The sequence below is a fragment of the Rhineura floridana genome, chromosome 3, assembly GCF_030035675.1.
Source record: "Rhineura floridana isolate rRhiFlo1 chromosome 3, rRhiFlo1.hap2, whole genome shotgun sequence".
Classification (NCBI taxonomy): Eukaryota; Metazoa; Chordata; class Lepidosauria; order Squamata; family Rhineuridae; genus Rhineura; species Rhineura floridana.
The window spans coordinates 164,638,388-164,660,489 of NC_084482.1; the positions used below are offsets into that span (position 1 = coordinate 164,638,388).

The 22,102-nt window shown below is 39.4% G+C and overlaps 1 protein-coding gene across 5 annotated transcripts in view; it reads right to left on the reverse strand.

Moving 5' to 3' along the window:
* The window catches only part of ITPR1 (inositol 1,4,5-trisphosphate receptor type 1), a 347,896-nt gene that overhangs the window by 83,437 nt on the left and 242,357 nt on the right, over positions 1–22,102 (reverse strand). For all 5 annotated transcript variants that reach the window (XM_061618551.1, XM_061618549.1, XM_061618550.1 and 2 more), the window contains 2 exons: positions 13,038–13,170; positions 11,519–11,709 (listed from right to left, as the gene is read on the reverse strand). In XM_061618551.1, the coding sequence (XP_061474535.1) occupies positions 11,519–11,709; positions 13,038–13,170 (324 nt within the window). The remainder of the gene's footprint in view (positions 1–11,518; positions 11,710–13,037; positions 13,171–22,102) is intronic.

Consider the following 22,102-nt stretch of genomic DNA (forward strand, 5'->3'; position numbering starts at 1 on the left):
CAGAAGGTTGTGCTTGGGCAACATTGCTCGGCACCCTGGACTCTCCAGTATGGGTTTCTGCAGGGGTCAGTTCTGTCCCCCATGCTGTTCAACATCTACATGAAACCGTTGGGTGCGGTCATCCGGAGCTTTGGAGTGTGTTGCCATCAGTATGCTGATGACACGCAGCTCTATTTCTCCTTTTCATCTTCTTCAGGTGAGGCTGTCAATGTGCTGAACCAGTGCCTGGCTGCGACAATGGACTGGATGAGGGCTAATAAACTGAGGCTCAATCTAGACAAGACTGAGATGCTGCTAGTGGGTGGTTCTTCTGACCAGATGGTGGATGTCCAACCTGTCCTGGATGGGGTTGCACTCCCCCTGAAGGAGCAGGTTCATAGCTTGGGGGTTCTCCTAGAACCATCTCTGTCACTTGAAGTTCAGGTAGCCTCGGTGGCATGGAGTGCCTTCTAACAACTTCAGTTGGTGGCCCAGCTACGCCCCTATCTGGACAGGGATAACCTGGCTTCAGTTGTCCATGTTCTGGCAACCTCCAAGCTAGATTACTGCAATGCACTCTACGTGGGGCTGCCTTTGAAGACGGTTTGGAAGCTGCAGCTTGTGCAAAATGCAGTGGCCAGATTGGTAACAGGGACCAGAAGGTTCGAACATATAAAACTGATTCTGGTCCGCTTGCATTGGCTGCCTGTATGTTTCCGAGCTCGGTTCAAGGTGCTGATTTTAACCTATAAAGCCTTACATGGCTTAGGATCACAATACCTGATGTTACGCCTCTCCTGACATGAACCCACCCATACACTACACTCAACATCTAAGGCCCTCCTCCGCGTTCCTACTCTGAGGGAATCTGGGAGTCTAGCAACAAGGGAGAGGGCCTTCTCAGTGGTGGCCCCCAAATTACGGAATTACAAGGTGTGCCTGGTGCCAATACTATTATCTTTTCGGTGCCAGGTCAAGACTTTCCTCTTCTCCCAGGCATTTTAGGATGTGTTTTTTAAAAAATTGCTTTTTTAAAATTTGTATAGAAATTGTAACAGGGACCAGATGGTTTGAACATATAAAACTGATTCTGGCTTGCATTGGCTGCTTGTATGTTTCTGAGCTCAATTCAAGGTGCTGGTTTTGACCTATAAAGCCTTACACGGCTTGGGACCACAATACCTGATGGAACGCCTCTCCCGATACAAACCCACCCGTACACTATTTTCAAGATCAAAGGCCCTCATCCGGGTGCCTACTCTGAGGGAAGCTTGGAGTATGGCAACAAGGGAGAGGGCCTTCTCAGTGGTGGTCCCCAAATTATGGAATGTTTTTGCTGATGAGCTGCGCCTGGTGCCAACACTGTTATCTTTTTGGCGCTCAAGACTTTCCTCTTCTCCCAGGCATTTTAGCATGTGTTTTAAATTGTTTTAAATTTTTAAATTGTGTTTTAAATTGTTTTTAAAAGATGTGTTTTTAAATTTGTATATTTGTTTTAATGTTTTTAGTTACTGTAAACTGCCCAGAGAGCTTTGGCGATGGGGCGGTATATAAGTACAATCAATCAATCAATCAATCAATCAATCAATCAGTACTAGAAATAACAATATATTTATTCATATGCACAGTGAGATCACAAGTCATCCTAACATTTCAGATTTTATCTACCAAAGGTCATAAGATCTCCTTCTAGGAAATAATGAAAACTGCATTATAATTCACATACCATTGGCAACTATATATTTTCTCAAAATTAATTATTCCACTGCATTTCACAAAAATATATATATATGGGACACTTTTGTTCACATCTTGCATATGTGTGAAGATTGTCCTAAAGTAACTAATTCTACTAATGTTAATCCCTTAACACTGTATTTTAAGAGGCAATGTTGTACTATTTTCTAGGCATCAATAAAAATCAAAGGTTTGAAACACCTTCTACATGTGAAGGAATTAAGAAAAGAAGAATACTTCATAATGAGGCAGTTTAAGAGTGCCTGTGATCAAAAAGTTGCTGTTATGATAGCTGACACACAACAGGCAACTCAAATAAGTCCCACTCCAGATAATGTTACTATAGAAACTCTGACTTCTCAAATGGCAAATTTTAAACAGAAAACAAACACACACATACTTACACACCATATAAAATTGATTTTTTCAATTTGAGGTGCAGATATGGTGACTAGCATAATTTGATTTAAAGAAATGATAATTCCATGAAGACCTGGATTATTGTACAAGTCTTCAAAGTGTGGACCTAACAACATATGATATTAATGATATGCTTATTTGCTGACCATATGGTCGTAATAAACTATCTATCTATCTATCTATAATGATATGCTTAGCAATCACATTAGTCAATATCCAACTAATGCATTGTTAATGTAAGGGTTTCCACATGCAATGGACCCTCCCGTTTCCTCTTCCTGCACCTTCTCCAAATCTGGTTTGGAAAGTTGGGGGAACACCCCAGAACAAATTTAGGGAGTACACAGGGGGAGGAGATGGGGGAAGTTGTCATGCATAACCCAAAATTCTTGCAGCAATGGAATGAATTAGTTGGATATCGTCCATTGTGGGTTTTTTTTTTAAAAAAAATACAACATGCAGAGCATGGCAATTATGATAGAAATCACAGCATGCATGGAAGGAAGGTTTAAGACTTCCTTCCCCAGCCACAATCTCCATGAAATTGCTCCTTGAAATTGGTACCAGTGGGAGTTTTCTTCCTAATGATAACTGTCACATGGGGAGGGGAGGGATATCACTCGATATTTAATTTTTAAAAAGCACATGACATGACATGACTGCTAATCATGCCATTAACACTGTGTATAGTAGACCCTGTGTGACTCAACCTGAAACTACGTAAACATCAACTATGAGGAACAGTAGCTTCCATGAGTCTGCTCTTGCTTGTTTCAAGTGATGTATCTGATCTGATGTATCTCACCTAGGCCAAGTGATAGCCTCAGCCAAGTAAGCTGCTTGTTCTAGTTGTAGCAGATGAAGAGTCATTGAAAGTGCAATAAGTTGCACTAAGAATCACTATCTCTTACAGCCCTCAAGCCTTTAAAGGAAAAAAACAGCATGCTATAACATCTTTTATGAGGGGAGCATTTCCCATTATTGTCTAAAAAGCTGCACTCACAACATAAATGCCTTTTCTAGTAATCAGCCAACTGGCTGTTTTTGTTTGCTTTCTTGATTTTTAAAGGTCATTATACATCCCACTGTTATCTGGCCAGTTATTAATTATGGTTCAAATTTTCCAAGGCCTCAGCAGCAGTACCCAGTTCAGCCTTCTCCAATTCCTACATGCTGAAATCACTTTCTAAACTTTTTACCGAGATCACATATTCAACCTACCTACTTTTCCCATGTCACCTCACAGTCAGTAATACTTATATTACTATTCTCTCTCCTCCCATTCCTCTTATTAACAAGGTCCTGCCATGACTGAGCACTGGGAAATCACAACTTCCCTTTCTATTCCAATGTTCCCGTCAAGGCCCTCTTTAGCCCCACATTTATTTCCTTTTATCTTATTTCTAGTGACACATGAACGCCTCTACCTCTTATTGGTAAGAGTTCCCCTTGGAACTTACTTGGAAAGAAGAAGAAGAGTTTGAAAGAAATCTATACAGTTCCATATGCCATTTGTGGGTAACACTTCAAGAGAGAATTAATGCCAGATATATGGTAAAGCTCTCTACCATTGGACCTGTTTTTGGAGGAATTTCTGATAATCAGATGATATTTTGTTTCACAACCAAATCATTTACCATGAAACAAGAAACATCACATGATGTACAGAGGTCATGAGGCACACTTCACAAAAGATGGGCATCAGAAAACAGAGTACTCATTCCAAGTACACTCCCATTTCTAAACACGGTGTCTTTCTGCTAGTGTATACATTTCTGATTTAGAAAAGTTTCTCTGACATTTGAACATCTGAAATAATGACTGTGAATGATTGTTGTGGCCACAAAGTTTCAGAAAAGGCCTTAGACATTCACATATTTGAATATAATTAATACACATGGATGTGCTTGCCTTTTATAGTCTCTCCAGCAGTCTTACCCCATCTGATGCCCTCCAGATGTTTTGGACTACAACTCCCACTAGTCCCATCCAGCACACTAGGTTTGGCTGGGACTCATGGGAGTTGTACTCCAAAACATTCGGAGAGCACCACTTTGGGGAAGGCTGCTCTACACTCTCTTCAACCAAGCAAACCTTCTTGTGGACTTGTGCCTTTTCCTAGTGTGTCACACATAACATTTGTAAGTCTAAGAGTTTCTTGAAGGGATTTGGCCATTATAGCTGCGCTTTTTAGCCTAACTAAGCATATTAAAAAAAGGAGGGGTGAGGATACAACTGCAGCTAAATTGTGTAGTAATTCCTGACTTCTCTCAAGCCTTTACATTTAAAGTTCTTGGCACTTTTTCGCTCACTTCATCTCACCCCTATTCTGCTTTGCATAACTGCCATTAATGAACTTCTCATTACAAAGAAGCATCCAGTTGCTGCTTATGATTTGAATTGACTTAATTTCCTAAGTATCTGTGCATGCAAACCATTTCCCATTCCATCTTTAAAAACCTTTCCTACAGATTCCACTTCCATACTCTCTCTTTTTAGTAATCTTTATATTCCTCCTCATATTTAATCGACACCCATCTCTCCCTTCATCGTTGTCCTGTTATTTACATTTCAAGGAACTGCAATGTAGTGGAATTCTTTCACATTAACCGATCCTTTTGTTTAGTGTAGGGAAGGGATCCATTGGCCAGTGCCACTTCGAAAGCATTCTGGCAATCTAACAGGTGGTACCAATCTGAATTGTTAACGTGAAATTGTTAATCAATTGGGGGTTGTTCTTCGTCTGCTATTGGTTTGTTTTACTGGTCCGATTTTTTCTCTCCCCAAAATATCAATGCTAATATTGATATTTCGAAAGAAAATAGGTAATTTGAAAGGAAATATCAATAACTAAAAGGAAACAGATAATTTGAGAGGAAATATAGATAAATATGAGGAAATATTCATATTTTGAAAGGAAATATCAATATTTGGAAAGGTAAGCAGCTTTGCCTCCTCCTCCTCCTCCTTCATGACTGAGGCTGGTCAGTTTTCACGTTAACAAGGACAGACTGGCTATTTTTCTTTTATTTATTGAATTTATATCCCATCCTTCCTCCTGAAGGAGCCCAGGGTGGCAAACATAAAACAATTTAACAAAAAGAAAAAAACATACTAAAAATAGTGTAAAACATTCCAAAAACACAATTACAGTTAAAAACATTCTAACCCACAGTTAAAATTTGGTAAAACTCAGTTAAAAATATTCTAAAACAAAGCATTCGTTCATCAGTGATCTTCAGGTTGCCAGAAACAGTCCTCTTCAGCCATCAAATGGAAAAACAGGAATGTTTTAAAATTCCTCCTGAAAGTTAATAGTGATGGAGACAGGCATGCCTCACTAGGGAGGGCATTCCACAAATGGGGAGCAACCACATAAAAGGCTCTGTCACGGGTCAGTGCCAACTTGGCAACGGACAGGAAAGGAGGAAAGCAGCTTTCAGTGCCCCCCTTCCCCTACTTTCTGTTGGTCCATCTATCCAATTATCGGGCTCTTCTCCTCCTTCCGCCTGTCTGCCTGTTCCTCCCGCCACCCATCCTTCTTCTCCCTCCGCTTCCCCTCCCTCCATTGCTGGTCTGTGCTGGCCTGTATACTGCCTGGGGTGCTTGCCTCTGCCGCCTGTGATGTAGCCACTCACTGCTGCCAAACACTCGCTGTGCCCCTTCCTTCCCTGCTGAATGTAGCTCACACATACATGTGCACACACTCACACAAGGCACTGGGAGAGAGGAAATTAGCAAGCAAAGACAAGCTAATCAGTTTCAGACACATTCTCCCTCCCTTCCCCTTATCAATTTCAGATAGCAAGGTAAGCTGGCTGATTAGTTTAACTTATATTCGTTGTGGTAAAAATTTGCTGTCAGGAAAAGCAGCGGCAATTTGCAGGTTTCAAGATCAGCCCTCAAAAACAGTGCACCTATGAATTATTGGGGAGTCCAATGCCAATTCCAATTTCATCAAACTCCTCACCCATCCCTAGTTTAGTGGTCCACCAAACTGTTGCTGCTAAATAATAAACAGTGGAGTCCAGTTATAAGTCAAGGGTTGCAGCTTAGTTAACTGAATCCACAAATCTGCCCTTTCAATTTTCGGGGAAGTACTGAATAGCAGATCATATACCTTGCTGACTGATGTCTTAATTCCAAAGCACAGTGGAGAACTGTAGCTTAAATGGTGGACACTCAGCATGAAACTCTGACACAGCATGTTTGCTGAACTGGTAAAGCATATTAAACTGCTTGGGGTATCAAGTTGAAAACAACCCCTCAGATGCAGCACACTAATTAATGTAGCTTGAGAATAGCTCTTACCTATATATGGTGCATCAGGTTTTGATCAGATCTCTAAGTGTGCATGCATTGGAACATATATCAGTTAACTGTTAACTAGGTGTGCCCTGCAGTTACAGCTATTTATACTGCTAACCAAGAAAACAGGAAACATAAGAGTTTGCATCAAGTGATTTGGCTTTTGCTCAGAGTTGATAATTAGAGGCTCCCCACTGCGTAGGCTCTGTTGCAAGCTCACTCTGTAAGAGCACAGCCAAAATTGTATGCAGGGTACAATAGAATTTATTCACATGCCTTCATACAAGGAATAGTAATCTGATTACAGAAAGCATTCATTAGCATTTTTTAAGCATAGGATTTCTACACTCTGGGCAATGCTGTAGAAAATAGTTTCTGGTGTTTTCTCAAAGATTAAGAAATGAACAATGGTAAACCATTGTCCTTTATTGAATCAAGTTGCAAACTTTCAAGTCATGGATAACTATTTGAAGAGCTTTTCACTGTGCAACTCAAAATCTTGCATCCTCCTGCATCAACAGTGATTGGGCCAATAAATGACATCACTTTATGTTCTATGTATTTCAGGGCAGCAGCAGACTACATTATCATATTAGTTCTTTTTAACACCCAATGATGCAAACTGGATCCCATGCTCGGTCAAATACCTGGGTGCATTTTCTTCAGTACATAATAGAAATCCAGAATACATTTCCTGGTATTGTCCTTGAATAACTTACATGGAACGTATATTGTGAAGAAATATTTTTCACATATAAGCATCTGTAGGCTCTGTACCCATTGGCACAACCATTGTATAGGGAAATGGAGGAGAACAAGGACAATGGGAACAATCCTAGTTTTCCTCAGTATATTCACTATACATGCTTTTTTAGATTCAAGGCCAAAACCAGGAAATGGATCTTAGATTACTACTAAGTTTTGAAGAAAATGCACACAGACAAAATTTAGAGGATGTTAAAAAGGATTGGCAACATCACTGGCTTGGATAAAGGGCTTCTGCAAGGGGATGGGTCACATTAATCACTGACAAGATGCTTTGGAGATGCACAAAAGCTTGTTTACCAGAAAAATCAAGACAGCTGCCTATCTTTTCCCCAAGATATGCTAGCCTCCATTGCTGCTGTCAAATATTAGATACTATTTGCAAAGCTAACAAGAACATTAAAGGTGCACATTTCTTGGCCTGAAACCATTTGTGGGCCAGTGTTTTCTTAAGATACTTTTTTATTATTAAATTATTCTGTTCTTCTTTAAGTGTCCTGAAAAGGTAAGAAATTGTTTGGTGGAAGGCATCCTTCTCAGCCTAAAGGAAGCTCATTGGGGATCTCAGCTTTGTGCCCTTCAGAGTTAATATGAGCTTATAGTCTGGTTTCAAAATAACTGGAGAGTGTCATGGGCACATCATGTAGTTAGAGGCTGAAGTCCTAATATGAATCAAACATGCAGGTCACTTGTATTCCTGATGCTGCCCAAAAGGCCAATCATTAGAACTGGATGCATGGCATTTTAACAAAAAGCCTTATTAAGTAGACTCTTTCAAAGGGACAGAACTGTTTAGGGATAAGGCCTGGGTTACTAGTTCTCTTCCTTTGCAAGCAATAAAAGGATGTCAGATGTGTCATTTGTGACATTTGATTCCTGAAAAAGGTCTTTCGTTAGATGAGTTCCATCAATCAGCACATCAGAAATCCTGATTGTCTCCAATTTAAAGCAGACAGCCAATCATACAGGAGAGATGGGAAGGGAAGGGAAAGCAAAGGACAACAGTACACTGGGATTTCAAAATGACAAATGGAGACTCAATGTGTTCAAGTTGCAGACCTGCTCCTGTTATGAGAATTAATAGAATACAGCAGATGATTCTGGCTATGTGGTGGTTGTGTACCTTTTTTAAAAAAAACTGAACTACTGTGTGCATACACTTCAACACTGCTCCACACAACACATACCAACACAAACACATGAGCCTTGAAACCACGCAACGCTATCAATACAAGAGAGCACTTCCTTCCTGAATGAGGGAGTTTTATGTAGGTGTGAGATACAAGGACATTTTACAGGCTCCTGGAAGTGAGGAACCCTCAAAAATATTTTTTTTGGACAGAGTGAGAGGGGAATTATAGAAAAACCATAGCAACAAGTCAGTCCACCTACCCACACCACCCACCAGCCACCAGCTTCATTTGCTGACGCACTTTTTTTTAACCAACAAAAAAACTCAAGCTGTCTCTACCAGCTTGGGAAGGTGAGCAAGCCTTGAGAGCTCATTAAATTCCCTCCTCAGCTTCTCTTGTATGCCTGCAGCTAGTGAGCAAGTAGGATATAAATAGAAGTTATATAACATCTTTGTTGATTCCTGTGCTTACAAAAAAAAGTAGCATGACCTTGTTTTGAATAGCCTGCCTCTGCCTGCTTGTCACAGACTTTAATCCTGTTAGGGATCATATGAAAAGTCTGAACAAATACTATAGAGACTTTACAAATAAAATAGGAATATGCAGGCCTTCATGTGTGGCTGTAAAAATACTACCTTGGGTATATGCTGAAGTTACAGATTAGAACCACATCTAGCGTTCAAGGGAATTGGGAAACTGCAATACATCACTGATGTGTTCCACAGAGACAACATTAAACTTTCTGAATATCATTTCCAAGGCATAGTATTGCATATAGATGCATCTCTAAATTGGATTTCCTCCAAATTGATGAGCATGTGACTTCTCTAGAAAAAAAGATGGCTGAAGGATTTTCAGTAAGCACTCATATAAAAATGACCCAATAAAATAGGTCGACGTCAACTTTTAAAAAAGAACACCATACATATAAAGGGTGCACTGCAGTGATGCAGCTTCATGTATCCGAATGTTAGGATAAATAAGAGATAGTCACTGTTTGTAGCAGCCCACTCTGTTGATGCAACAAAAACATCTCTCTGGGTTTCAAAGTTTAAACATGGTACGAATTTTCACACAAGAGCACTGTCAAACAGGAGACGTTTTCGCTCTTTATGAAATCTGGAGTAGAGCAGCCATACAAGAAGAGTGTACCATGTTATTTACAAGAAAGATTAAAAAAAAGTGTAATTAGGTGGAAGCTGACTATGACAACATTTGTGAATGTTAGTAATTCAGTGTTCTTCACAGTAAGGATCAGTTCAAAACATTGTGCATCCAGCTACAAGTTTCCATATTATGTTACATCAAAGGAAGTATATATGTGAACTAGCAGTCAGGCTCCATTTCAGAGCAAGACCAGAAATATGACTGATGTCTAGCTGATATAGCACTGAACATTCATATAACTTTACTTTAACTTAAGAAGTCCTTCTCATCAGATAAGATTGTGTTCTGCTTCAGGTTTTGTTTCTAACCAACAACAATTTAGTGCCTTTCAATCTCTTTGCACTTTCTCATTTTAAAAATGAAACCCAAATAGCTGCATTTGCATTGCTTTCTAGTTGGCTGAAACAAGTTTGGATGCGTTTTCCCCTTATATTATTTTATCACTTTATTTACCTTGGTCCTTTTGGTGGTTCTTAGTTGCGTAGTGTTTTAGTTGAATGGCTTCCAAACTCTTAAATTAAAAAATGTCTAAAAACAGAACTCAAAATAGCTTTAGAGAAGTTCCCTAATTAAATGAACTGACCAAAATTTCCATGAAAAGGAAGTTATGCAAGGCAGTTTATTTAATCATTAATTTTCACAGACCTGAGAAACCTGAAACTTTAGGCAGGTGAAACAGTTATACCTTTGAAAACATTGATTAGTTAAAGCTCCCATAGAAAGTGATGTAGATGGGGCTGTAACCTTTTATTTAATAAGATCAGAAGCCAGTTCATTTGCTAATACTGTAAGGGCAGAAGAATTCAAAGTGTTACCTGCCACTGCTAATGCTCTGAGGAGCTACCACCAGATCCACAGCCTGGCCACTCGTGGCAGCAGTAGTGGAAGGGGGAGCAGGCAGATCAGGCCTGATGCTGGCTAGCACCTATTGTGAGAGCAACTTGGGAACCAGGAGCCTTGCCCTTGGAATAGCTCCATGGCTTGACAGATAACATAACCTGTGCTCCTTACTTTATACAGGAAGATAAAAGTTGATCAAGATTTTTGCACATTGACAACATGGTACGCATCAGAGCTGCCCTACCATTAGAAAGTGTGAGGAAGCTGCCTAAGGCAGCTGATGTTGGATATCATGAAAGGGCAGCAAATTGCTAGGTATTTAATTAATGAAATAAGCATTTTTACTACTAAGGAGGATGCTTGTGGGACTTTCTGTCTCAGGTGCCAAAATAACTTGGCCAGTCATGGGTACAATGAACCTTTGTACGAGGGTGGGGCATTTCCTGTTCTCTCTCAGGAAGCAAAATGTCTTGCACCAAACCTGATGCACAACTACACACAGAGACAAAAAAAAGTGAATATACAGAGGTGAAAGTAGATGTTGCACTACTTAGGATTTTCATATTGAGACCGATACTTGGAGTGGTTCAGAGTTTGGGGTAGGTATGGAAAATCCTAATGGCGCTTAATAAACTTGTAGTCTTGTGCAGATCACTATTGCTGAATGTAAACTACCTAGCAGAGTAGGATCTATTTCATAAGGTCTGAAGATCCAGCAATTCTTTATTCCCCCTGCATGCAGTAGCTTAAAACAGGAACAGTTTATCCAAATAATGTTTGTTTGGGAAGCTTTAGTATGCTTTAATCTCTAAATGATCAGTCCTATCCCTCCCATTCTACTTTCCCAGGATTCCCCAGATCTGGAAGGGAAGTTGTGGCTGAGAAAAACCTGTTAGATCTTGCAGTGGTGAACTAAATCTGGCTCAGCACTCATCTGCCACATCAGTATGGCTTCTTTCCAAACTCCTCCAGCTGTGAACCAACTAGAGCAATCTTAAAGAGGAAATGCTTTACCATTGGAAAGTGAAGATACTTTAACATACTCTGAGTGACTTAAGCATGATGGATCCTGTCTCTTTACAACACTTTGGAGTCACTGACCTTCATGTTTGACATTCTTTAACACACTCATAAGCTTATCGACAGAAGTACACAAGCACTTTGCCTACCTGTATAATAGTGTTACCACCTTCCAAGAGAGCAATAGCCAGCAGGATGCTTTCATGAAAAACTCTATCGCTGGTGGCGTTCATGATGAGATCTATGACCAGGTTGGATGCACCTTCCTTATCCAGATGACATTGGACGTCTGTCAAACTCATTTCACCTCGGTTTGCTGAGCTGGAACCAGATCCGACTCCTACAAAAAAGAGTAAGTCTCATAGAGGCTTCCATTGTCTCAGGCAAAGGTCTTTCATGTCATTTGCATTCTGATAAACTTAACTGGAAATACCAGGACCTGAGCATGGGACCTTCTGCATGCAGAGGTTGTGCCCTACTGAGTTATGGTCCCTCCCCAAACCTCAGTTCTGCAGTAAATCACATGGATGTTCCCATTGTCTTTAATTACTCTCCCAACCAATGCCAGTGACTGGTCAGTTGCCTCAGTACATGCTCCTTGCTCCTTTTCTATATAGGAAATCCCACCAGCAGCTGTAGTTCCCTCCCCATGCCCCTTAAATTAATTGCTTTAGATGTATCTTTTCTTTCAGGTCTATAGAGACAGCTGATATAAAGAGTCACATTTTTGCTGTATAGTTTCTGTTTTATAATGTTGTTGGCTTTATGATTTTTATATTGAATAAATTTGTTGTATTCTAATTGATTTTTCTTTACTGCCCTGGGAACCTCTGAGCTGAAGCGCAGAATATAAATTTAATGAGCCATTATCATCGTCCACATATGTCAGAAATCTCTAAATAGCAAGGGCTTGAGGCTCAATGGCAAGTAATACAAGGTTTGTGGAAAAGTCACCACACTATTAAAGTTAGGCCATCACACCATCTCTGTCAAGAATGAAAAACATGTGAGTAGAGGAAAGATAACATCTTGGGAAGCAACTTCTATATTCAGATTTTAGAAGTGGTGACCTATTGGATGAAAAAAATGGAATCCCACTGGCAAGTCTAATAATGAGAGCCATTAAGTGGAAGGAGGAGCGTAGATATTGGATGACCGTTATCAGGAAGAAATGAAACATAATAGGCATGAAAACTTGTACAGAATATTTATTGCTAAGCTATCCACCAGTCTTTAAGCATTCTCTAGATTATCCAGACACATTTCCAAACTTCTCTGGGCAATCATGGCAGCAACAGACTTGCTTTTGTTTGAACACATATGAGTGAACTTAAAAACAACAACATCATTTATGGTTCATATTTTGCAGAACCATACTGGAAGGTAATCATAATCATTGTCTAGAGGAGATTAAGAATATCCAGAATAACTACTGATATAGATAAAAGGGGGGAAAAGGGAAGGAAGGGGAAACTAATTAAAGGATAATTTTTTAACTTTTTACGGGATTAATTCTGTGAATAACAGAGAGGTAATGTGGAAAAGAAAATACCTGCTGAGAAACTTGCTAAAGCTATTAAATAGCCAATTTGTTATTCAAAGACAGAACATTCAACATGGAAGGCTAGAGTCACACAGAATTAATAATCAGCACAGTGAACATCCTACCTCCTCCCCCAGCTTTGCTAGGGCCTCCAGGAGACAATGGGCCATTGCCAAAGCTGGTCAGGCTCTCTCTTCTTCCTGCGCTTCTGACATTGCCATAGTAACGGTTGACTAAAACCTGTCTGAGCGCCTCACCCTTAATTCAAGGAAGATATTAAATTAAAAAAGAACACAAAAAATATGAATGTAACAAGCTTGCAAAATGTAACAGAAATAGTAAGTTATTTTTTAGTTTACTTATATAACAAGAAGATAATCACAATGGGGCTGAGAAAAAGAGAAGTTTATTATGATATTAAATTATTATAAAAAATACCATTGCAAGATATATGCTTTCATTATTTTATTTCCATAAATTGAGATAAATATTATGAATACAAGCATTTATACATTTTAGTAACAAAAATATGCTATTTCCAGAATGTACACTGTCTTTAGTTAAATGATTTGAGAGCATATTGGAGGCAATTTTCTCAATTCATTTCAGACTGATAAAATGTATTGATTACCATGAAACAAGTCTGTAGACAGTAATTTCTACCAACTAAACATTTAAAAAATGATCACCACACTAGTAATCCGTGACTTCAGTGACATTGATGATGTTAACACCTATTATATCTCTTAATGAAGACACAGCTAGTCCCCCCACCATACACACACTCTATGAGCATTGACTTTTTAGTCACCAAAATGTAGAGTCATCAAATGGTGGGAATGATATCCAAGATATTTGAATAGATACAATACACAACAGGGATGGATCCAATAATCCAGTTCATCTCCTCCCCCTCACCACATTGGCAACAATCACTGATTTATCTGTTTGCAAATGGTGGAAGTAAGTGGCTGTATATTATAGACTGGATGCCTTCAGACAACAAAGTTCCTCTTAATTCTCAGCAGTTGGACATGACAAGAAAACAAGACATGATGAAAACAAAAGAAGTTTAATTCTTCAAAGAACAATTCCAATAGCTGATCTAGGCATGATCACATAGATCATGCCTAGATCAGCTATTGGAAATATTCTTTATTTTATTTATTTATAAACATTTTTGTATACCTCTATTTCTTAAAAAACATCAAAGTGGTTTACAATACGCTAAAACAGCAACAACCATAGAATAAAAAAACATTAAAAAAAGGTATTTGAAGAGTTAAACTTTTTTTGTTTGGACCTCTTTTTCGTCATAGAGAGATTAGTGACAAATCAAGTGCATTCCTAGATGGGATCCATGCTCTCACACAGATTACTGCAATAGGCTCCATATGGGCCTGCTCTGGAAAATGGTTTGGAGGCTGCAGCTGGTGCTGATGGCTCAATTTTTGAGTGGAGCAACTAGAGGACAGTACATCATTCCAATTCAGAGAGCACTACACTAGACATCAATGGGCTACCGGGCACAATTCAAAGTAGTGATACTTGTGTACAAAACCCAAAATGATTTGGGACCCAAGTACTTGAAGGAGTGCCTTTCTTCTCCAATAGCGTAGATGCCGAACTGGGGGAGAGGCCTACCTCACAGTACCACTACTGCAGATAGTAAGGAGGGTATGAATGCAAAAGAGGATTTTCTCCATGGCAGCACACCAATTCTGCAACTCCTTTCTGGGGGAGATTAGGCAGTCCCTTTCCCTGATCTTTGTTGAAGGGAATATGAACATTCAGCCACTTACCAGATTTTGTTGTAAACTGCACTAAGCACCCTTTGGAGAGAAAGGGCAAGATATAATTTTAATAAAATAAAAACATTTTGTGGTTGTTTGGGTGAACAGTTCCCATGTCCAGGTGGTGGATTCCTGCAGGATCAGGTATGCAGTTTTGAGGTGCTCCTCAAAGTATCATTGTCACTGGAGGCCCAAGTCGCCTCAGTGGCTAGGACTCATCACTGGAGACCCAAGGGGTGTTGATGATATGACCAGTTCTGGACAGGGATAGCCTGGCCACAGTCACCTATGCTCTGGTAAGCTCCAGGGTAGACTACTGTAATACACTCTACAGGGGGCTGCTATTAAAAACAGTTCAGAAATTGTCATTAGTGCAAAATGAGGCAGCCAGGGTGTTTATGGAGGCAGCAGGTCAAGCACACACAGCCATTTTACAACAGCTACATTGGTAGTCAACTGTAGTTTGGACTCAATTCAAGGAGTTTAACACGTGTTTAAAGCCCTGAATGGCTGGGGCCCAAATATCCGAATGAACACCTACACTCTTACAGACCTGCCCATGGCTTGAAATCTGTGGATGAGGCCCTCCTGGTGGTCCCTGTACAGAGCTAAATACATAGCACGGGGTCTCAGGAAAGAGCCTTTTGGGGAGTCTGTGGAATTTCCTCCCCACTGAGGTGTGTCTGCCTTCTTCATTATACCCTTTAGAAAGCAGTCAAGGCACACCTGTTTTAGCAGGCTTTTGGAGGAGAGGTGGGTTGAAGAATTGTCAGTCAGATTTTTACAGAATAAATGAATAATTTAATGCTTTTTCTGTTTGTTGTAGTTATGGGATTGTTTTTATTCTATATTTTTATTATTCTATTGTATACTTTTATTGATGTAAATGGCTCTGGAGCCTACTAGTGAATGACAGTATATGAAGTATTTAAACAACATAAAATAGGGTCTACTGGAATAAATTTAAGTAATCTATACCTTCTAGGATGCACACCTTAACATGGTGAAGGGGTTTGAGAATATGGAAGAAGCTGAGAGCAATGCCTTCAGGAGTCTAGAACAAGAGGCTAGACTCCTAGCAGGGGCACCCAAGGTGGAATGGTCAAAGCTGAGACACCAGACTAAGATGCATCCAAACTCAGAGGAAGGCAATGGTAAAACACCTCTGAATAACTTTTACCACGAAAACCTATGAACAGAGTAACCAAAATGCAACACAAGATAGTGCTGGAAGATGAGACTCATGGGTCAAATGGCACTCATTGAGTTACTGGGGAAGAACAAAGGACAAGTACGAGTAGCGCTGTGACTAATAACTCCACTGGGACAAAGCTGAATGGAAGCCCAGAAGCTGATGTGCAAAGATGCGAAAGGAGAGTCCCGAGTTGTTCAACGTACACAATAGGAACAAGGAATGTGAGACGCAGGAACCAGGGAAAGTTAGAAATTGTTAAGAAAGAAATAGAATATATCAATATTACAATACTTGGCGTGATTGAATTAAAATGGACAGGAATGGGATACTTTCAATCAGGCAACTACAAAATACTTTATGCAGGAAATGAGAAATTAAGAAGAAACAGGGTTGCTCTAATAGTGAGAAGTGATGTAGCAAAAGCAATTAGAAGCTGTAATGCAAGGTCTGAGCGAGGGATATCAATGAGACTTAATGGGAAACCTACCAACATAACCATCATCCAAGTATATGCTCCAACAGCAAACACAGAAGAGGAAATGGAGAGATTTTACGCAGAAGTACAGGAAGAAGTTGATCACATACCAAAACAGGATGCTCTGATAAACATGGGGGACTGGAATGCAAAAGCAGGGAACAGAGAAGAAATAGAAATTGTGGCAAAATGGGGCTTAGGATATAGAAATAAAGCAGGAGAGAGACTTATAGAATTCTGTGAAGCCAATCATTTGTTTCTCATAAACACATTTTTTGAGCAACCGAAAAGATGACTGTACACGTGGACATCACCAAATGGTCAATATAGGAATCAAATTGATTATATAATTGGAAGCAGAAGATGGAGTTCCATACTTTCTGCGAAAACAAGATCAAGAGCTGACTGTGGTACAGATCATGGACTGGTAATATCGAAAATCAAAGTAAAGCTAAAAAACAACAACAAAGCAATCATAATGCCAAGATACAATTTAAATAACATCCCAGAAGAATATAAGGATCAAATAAGGAACAGATTGGAGGATTTAAACCTAGCTGATAGAGATCCAGAAGAACTATGGATTGAAATCAGATACATTATCAGGGAAGAATGCAAAAAGACAATACCTCTAGTTAAAAGGAGAGAAAGACCTCCGTGGATGACTGACAAAACTCTTAAAATGGTTAAAGAAAGAAACCAAAAGCAGAAGAAGAGAGAAAAAAGGTCAGAACCCTAAATGCAATAATAGAGCAACTAGTACATAGGGACAAAGACAACTACTACAATAATTATTGTAGAGAAATAGAAGAGGATAATAAAAAAGGTAGAACAAGAGCCGTATTCCAAAAGATTAGAGAAATCAAAGGGAAATTCAAACCAAGAGTAGGGATGTTGAATAATCAACAGGGGAACACATTGACTGACCAAGATAAAATAAAAGGAAGATGGAAGCAATACACTGAAGAATTATATAAAAGAGATGCAATGATGGCAGATTCACTCATGGAGGAACTGTATGAAGAAGAACCAGAATGTTTAGAATGTGAGGTGAAAGCTGCTCTTAAAATACTTGGAAGAAACAAATCACCAGGAATAGACGGCATACCAATTGAGCTGCGGCAAGTTACTGAGACAGAATCTGTCCAAATTTTGACAAAAATTTGTCAACAAATATGGAAAAGAAAACAATGACCCACAGACTGGAAGCGTTCAATATACATTCCAATTCCAAAGAAAGGGGATCCCAGGGAATGCAGGAATTATCAAATTATTGCCTTAATATCTCATGCAAGTAAAGTAATGCTCAAGATTCTACACCAAGGCTCTTACCATATATGGAGCAAGAAATGCCAGACAGCCAAGCTGGATTTAGAAAGGGAAGAGGCACCAGAGATCATATTGCAAACATACCCTGGATAATGGAATGGACCAAGGAATTTCAGAAGAAAATCACCCTGTGTTTTATAGATTACAGCAAAGCCTTTGATTGTGTAGCTCATGAGAAATTATGGAATGCTCTAAAAGAAATGGGGGTGCCACAGCATCTGATTGTCCTGATGCACAACCTATACTCTGGACAAGAGGCTACTGTAAGGACAGAGTATAGAGAAACCGACTGGTTCCCCATCGGGAAGGGTGTGAGACAGGGATGAATTTTATCACCCTTCTTGTTTAATCTATATGCAGAACATATCATACGGAAAGCGGGATTGGACCAAGGTAAAGGAGGTTTGAAAACTGTAGGGAGAAATATCAATAATTTAAGATATGCAGATGATACCATACTACTAGCAGAAGTAATGATCTGAAATGAATGCTAACAAAAGAGGAAAGCACAGAAGCAGGACTACAGCTGAACGTCATGAAGACTAAAGTAATGACAACAGAAGATTTATGTAACTTTAAAGTAGACAATGAGAACATTGAACTTGTCAAGGATTATCAATACCTCGGCACAGTCATTAACCAAAATGGAGACAACAGTCAAGAAATTAGAAGAAGGCTAGGACTGGGGAGGGCAGCTATGAGAGGACTAGAAAAGGTCCTCAAATGTATCACTGAACACTGAAGTCAGGATCATTCAGACCATGGTATTCCCAGTCTCTCTGTATGGATGTGAAAGTTGGACAGTGAAAAAAGTGGATAAGAGAAAAATCAACTCATTTCAAATGTGGTGTTGGAGGAGAGTTTTGTGCATACCATGGACCGTGAAAAAGTCAAAAAATTGGGTGTTAGAACAACTTAAACCAGAGCTGTCACTAGAGGCTAAAATGACGAAACTGAGGTTATCATAATTTGGACACATCATGAGAAGACATGATTCTCTAGAAAAGACAATAATGCTGGGAAAAACAGAAGGGAGTAGAAAAAGAGGAAGACCAAAGAAGAGAAGGATTGATTCCATAAAGGAAGCCACAGACCTGAACTTGCAATATCTTAACAGGGTGGTTTACAACAGATGCTACTGGAGGTTGCTGATTCATAGGGTCCCCATAAGTCGTAATCGACTTGAAGGCACATAATACACATACATACCCACAGAGTATACAAATTTGACTGCATGAAGTATCACACACTAATTTTTAAGTTATACCCAACTGAAGAAATCAAGATAAAGTACTGAAATTTAAGAGTAGAAGCTTCAAGCAAGCCCTGTTCAAAATTATTTAGCAAGACTTCTGATATCATTAATAAGCATGCTGTAGTTGAATTTCAAAGTTGTTGTTTACTGAAATAATGTCAATATTATTCTCACAGAAACAGAAGCCTATCAAAGTATCTCTGCTTGGAGGAGGGGTGTCAAAAGGAGATTAAAGTAGGCAACAGCTGGTTCAGATCTAAATGTTGGTTTCTGTTACTAACTTTCGAAAGAGGAAGGAGCCTTTAAACACCCCCAGCAGCAGTAAACCTGCAACTGAGAGACTTGAAAATGTTTATCACTTTCACTAAATTATCCCCTTGCTTAAGTGAGCCATTGATACTGGCACACCCACACACTAGTGAGTTATTGTTGGCAAAAAAGAAGTCCCAACAGACCAAAAGGTATTGCATATTAGTTGCCTTTTTATGAGGTTCACATATGAACCACTTTAAGAGCTCTCCACATGTTTCAAAAACATTACTTGCAACCCATTTCAATATAATTCATGTAATTGTTTTTAATGTAAGAGTAAAACAAAATTGGGGAAAATGAACATATAACAAATAGAATTGGATTATTGCTGCTAAGTGCTTCCTCACTGTAAGCTAGCCTGCACTTGGAATTTGTTCAATGAAGAAGAATACTCAATGTGTTTTATTGGCTTTGAACTTCCCAGTACTTATGCTTTCCCCATCCACAAACTTGGCCAGATTAAGCCCCAAATTGGATCCACATCACCTTCCCCAGATACCTATTCTGCTTCTGAAAGTGACAATGCTGCTTTTAATGGGATATTTGGAAGCTATGGATCACCAACTCCCTTTCAATCACAGGGAAGTGACAGTAAGCTTTTACGTGGATGCTAGATAGCTCCCAGACTGACAGCTCCTAGTGCTAGTAATAATTGTTCTTCAGTCAACTGAATCCACCTGTAGAACGCTAATGAAGCATTAAGGTATCTTTAATAAGAGGAGTTGAAAAGGAAACCATCCATTTAGTTTAGAAGCATTCTTACTCCTTACGTTTAGGAGGTCTGCACTGTAAATTGCTTATTCTCACTTGCAACTAGAGAATTCTTTTCATATACTTCTATGTTAAAGATGCAAGGTTATAAATTGGCTAGAAAATGTTTGACATATGGCAGGTAGTTAGAAACAAAAAATAAATGAATTTCAAAAGGAGAGAGAGAAAAACGATAGTTTTTTTATAAATAGAACTCTTCTTGGCTTAAATTTGTTCTCATCCTATTTTTCTATGCAGTACATATATGCATTAGCCTCTTGGTCACCTTTAGCACAAACACAAAAGACAGTTCACACACTTGTCTGGCCAAGGATTATTCTTCTATGGTGAATGAACAGCTCTGTGCATGATCTTCTCGAACACACTTATAAAACTTGAAGTACAGGCTCAGTTAATACAGTCTATCCCTTTTAATGAGATGGAAGATCACAGAAGTTATGCATGCTTTGCATATTGGCTTTGGCATAGGAACACAGAAAATTGGCTTATTCAGAGTCAAACCACTCGTCCATCTAACTCAGTGTTGTCTATACTGACTGACAGTGGCTCTTCTGGGTTTTGGACAGAAAACTTTCAAAGCTCTGCCTGGAGATACATTGGATTGAATCTGGGCCGTTTTGCATGCAAAGTAAGTTTTCTGTCACTGAACTACCACAGTGTTTATATCCATTCCCTCCACCAAGGAACAATGATCGATAGCTCAGTGAGTATGTGAACCAGTTCAGAGACTGAAAGTTATCCTAAGTATCTCTGTTAACAAGACTGAATTTCAATACTCGCTCTAGAGTTGTTTCTGTCACAAAAAGCATCCCATGGAACAACTCCACCACTGGATACTAGAAAATTATCAGTGCCACAAGAGAGCATGAATGTGTTATCACCGTCTGATATGGTGAATGACAATACAGACGTTACAAAAGCCCAATTCAAACAATCATGTGCCTATACAGAGGTGCATTTCTTCGAAGGAAACAAACACCACCTGCACAGCTGTCTAAATTGACACCAATCTGATATGTGCAGGACTAAAAGCAAAGGGCACACAACAGAACCAAGCAAGTTAACAATGCCTCAGATTATATTGTATTTTCACTAATCTTTTACACAAATGAAGTGCTAGAATTGAGTTTTATCTTGCTATTTCTACAATATTTATTATTCATCACCATAGCAACTGATACCACTATCTATAGCAGTTGTCATCAATATAGTAATCATGGGCGTAGAGGTGCCCACAGAGACCTTTCTTGGCACTGCAGGGTCTCCTCCCCCTCCTGAAGTTCAGCTTCAAAGCAGCATTCTATTGTAGCAAATATAACAGGCTGAAGTATATGCTTTGTTGCAGGGTGTGTGCAGTGCCCATGACAGTCTCTCCTGTTTGCAAATGTGCCCATAGACCCAAAAAGGTTGACAACCCCCTGATCTACAGTATTATCAATGGAACAGTAGTCTTGATCTTCAATCCCTACAGAAAAAAGGAGGTATACCTCTTCATAATATTAGGATGGGGCATCTGTGTCATTCTCAGTAAAGAAAAATTACACTGTTAAAACACATGCATTGTAATAGGCAGACAATATATTACAGAAAAGCACAAATCATTTCATGTATTCTGCAGCTATATTTCAGCATTGGTTGCAACAGTGTTTTCAATTTTCTGTTAAAATAAATCCTGAGCAGCTTTAGGATTACAGGGCTAGTCAACTGAAGAAACTTCTGTTTCTATTGTTGCGCGCCTCCCCAATCTCTGAGCGGTGAGATTTCAGGGGTCCCTGTGCACATCCAGGGTTTGGTTTCCTTCGGGAAGAAGGTCAGCGGAGACTGTGGTGTCTTTATGAAATATGGTTTGTTTATTTACACACATTCCAACCTGAGCTTAGGATGGAGGGGTTCAAGGCATCAGCAGTCCAATATCCAGCTTTTCCATCAGGGTTACAGGAGACATCCTAAAGCCATGGTGCAGAGAGATAGCCTCTCTGCCTGCCTCTAGTTCCCAGCCTTTCTCCAGACCACTCTAAAACACTCAAACCTCTGCTAGCCACCAGGAGGGGGAGGGGTCT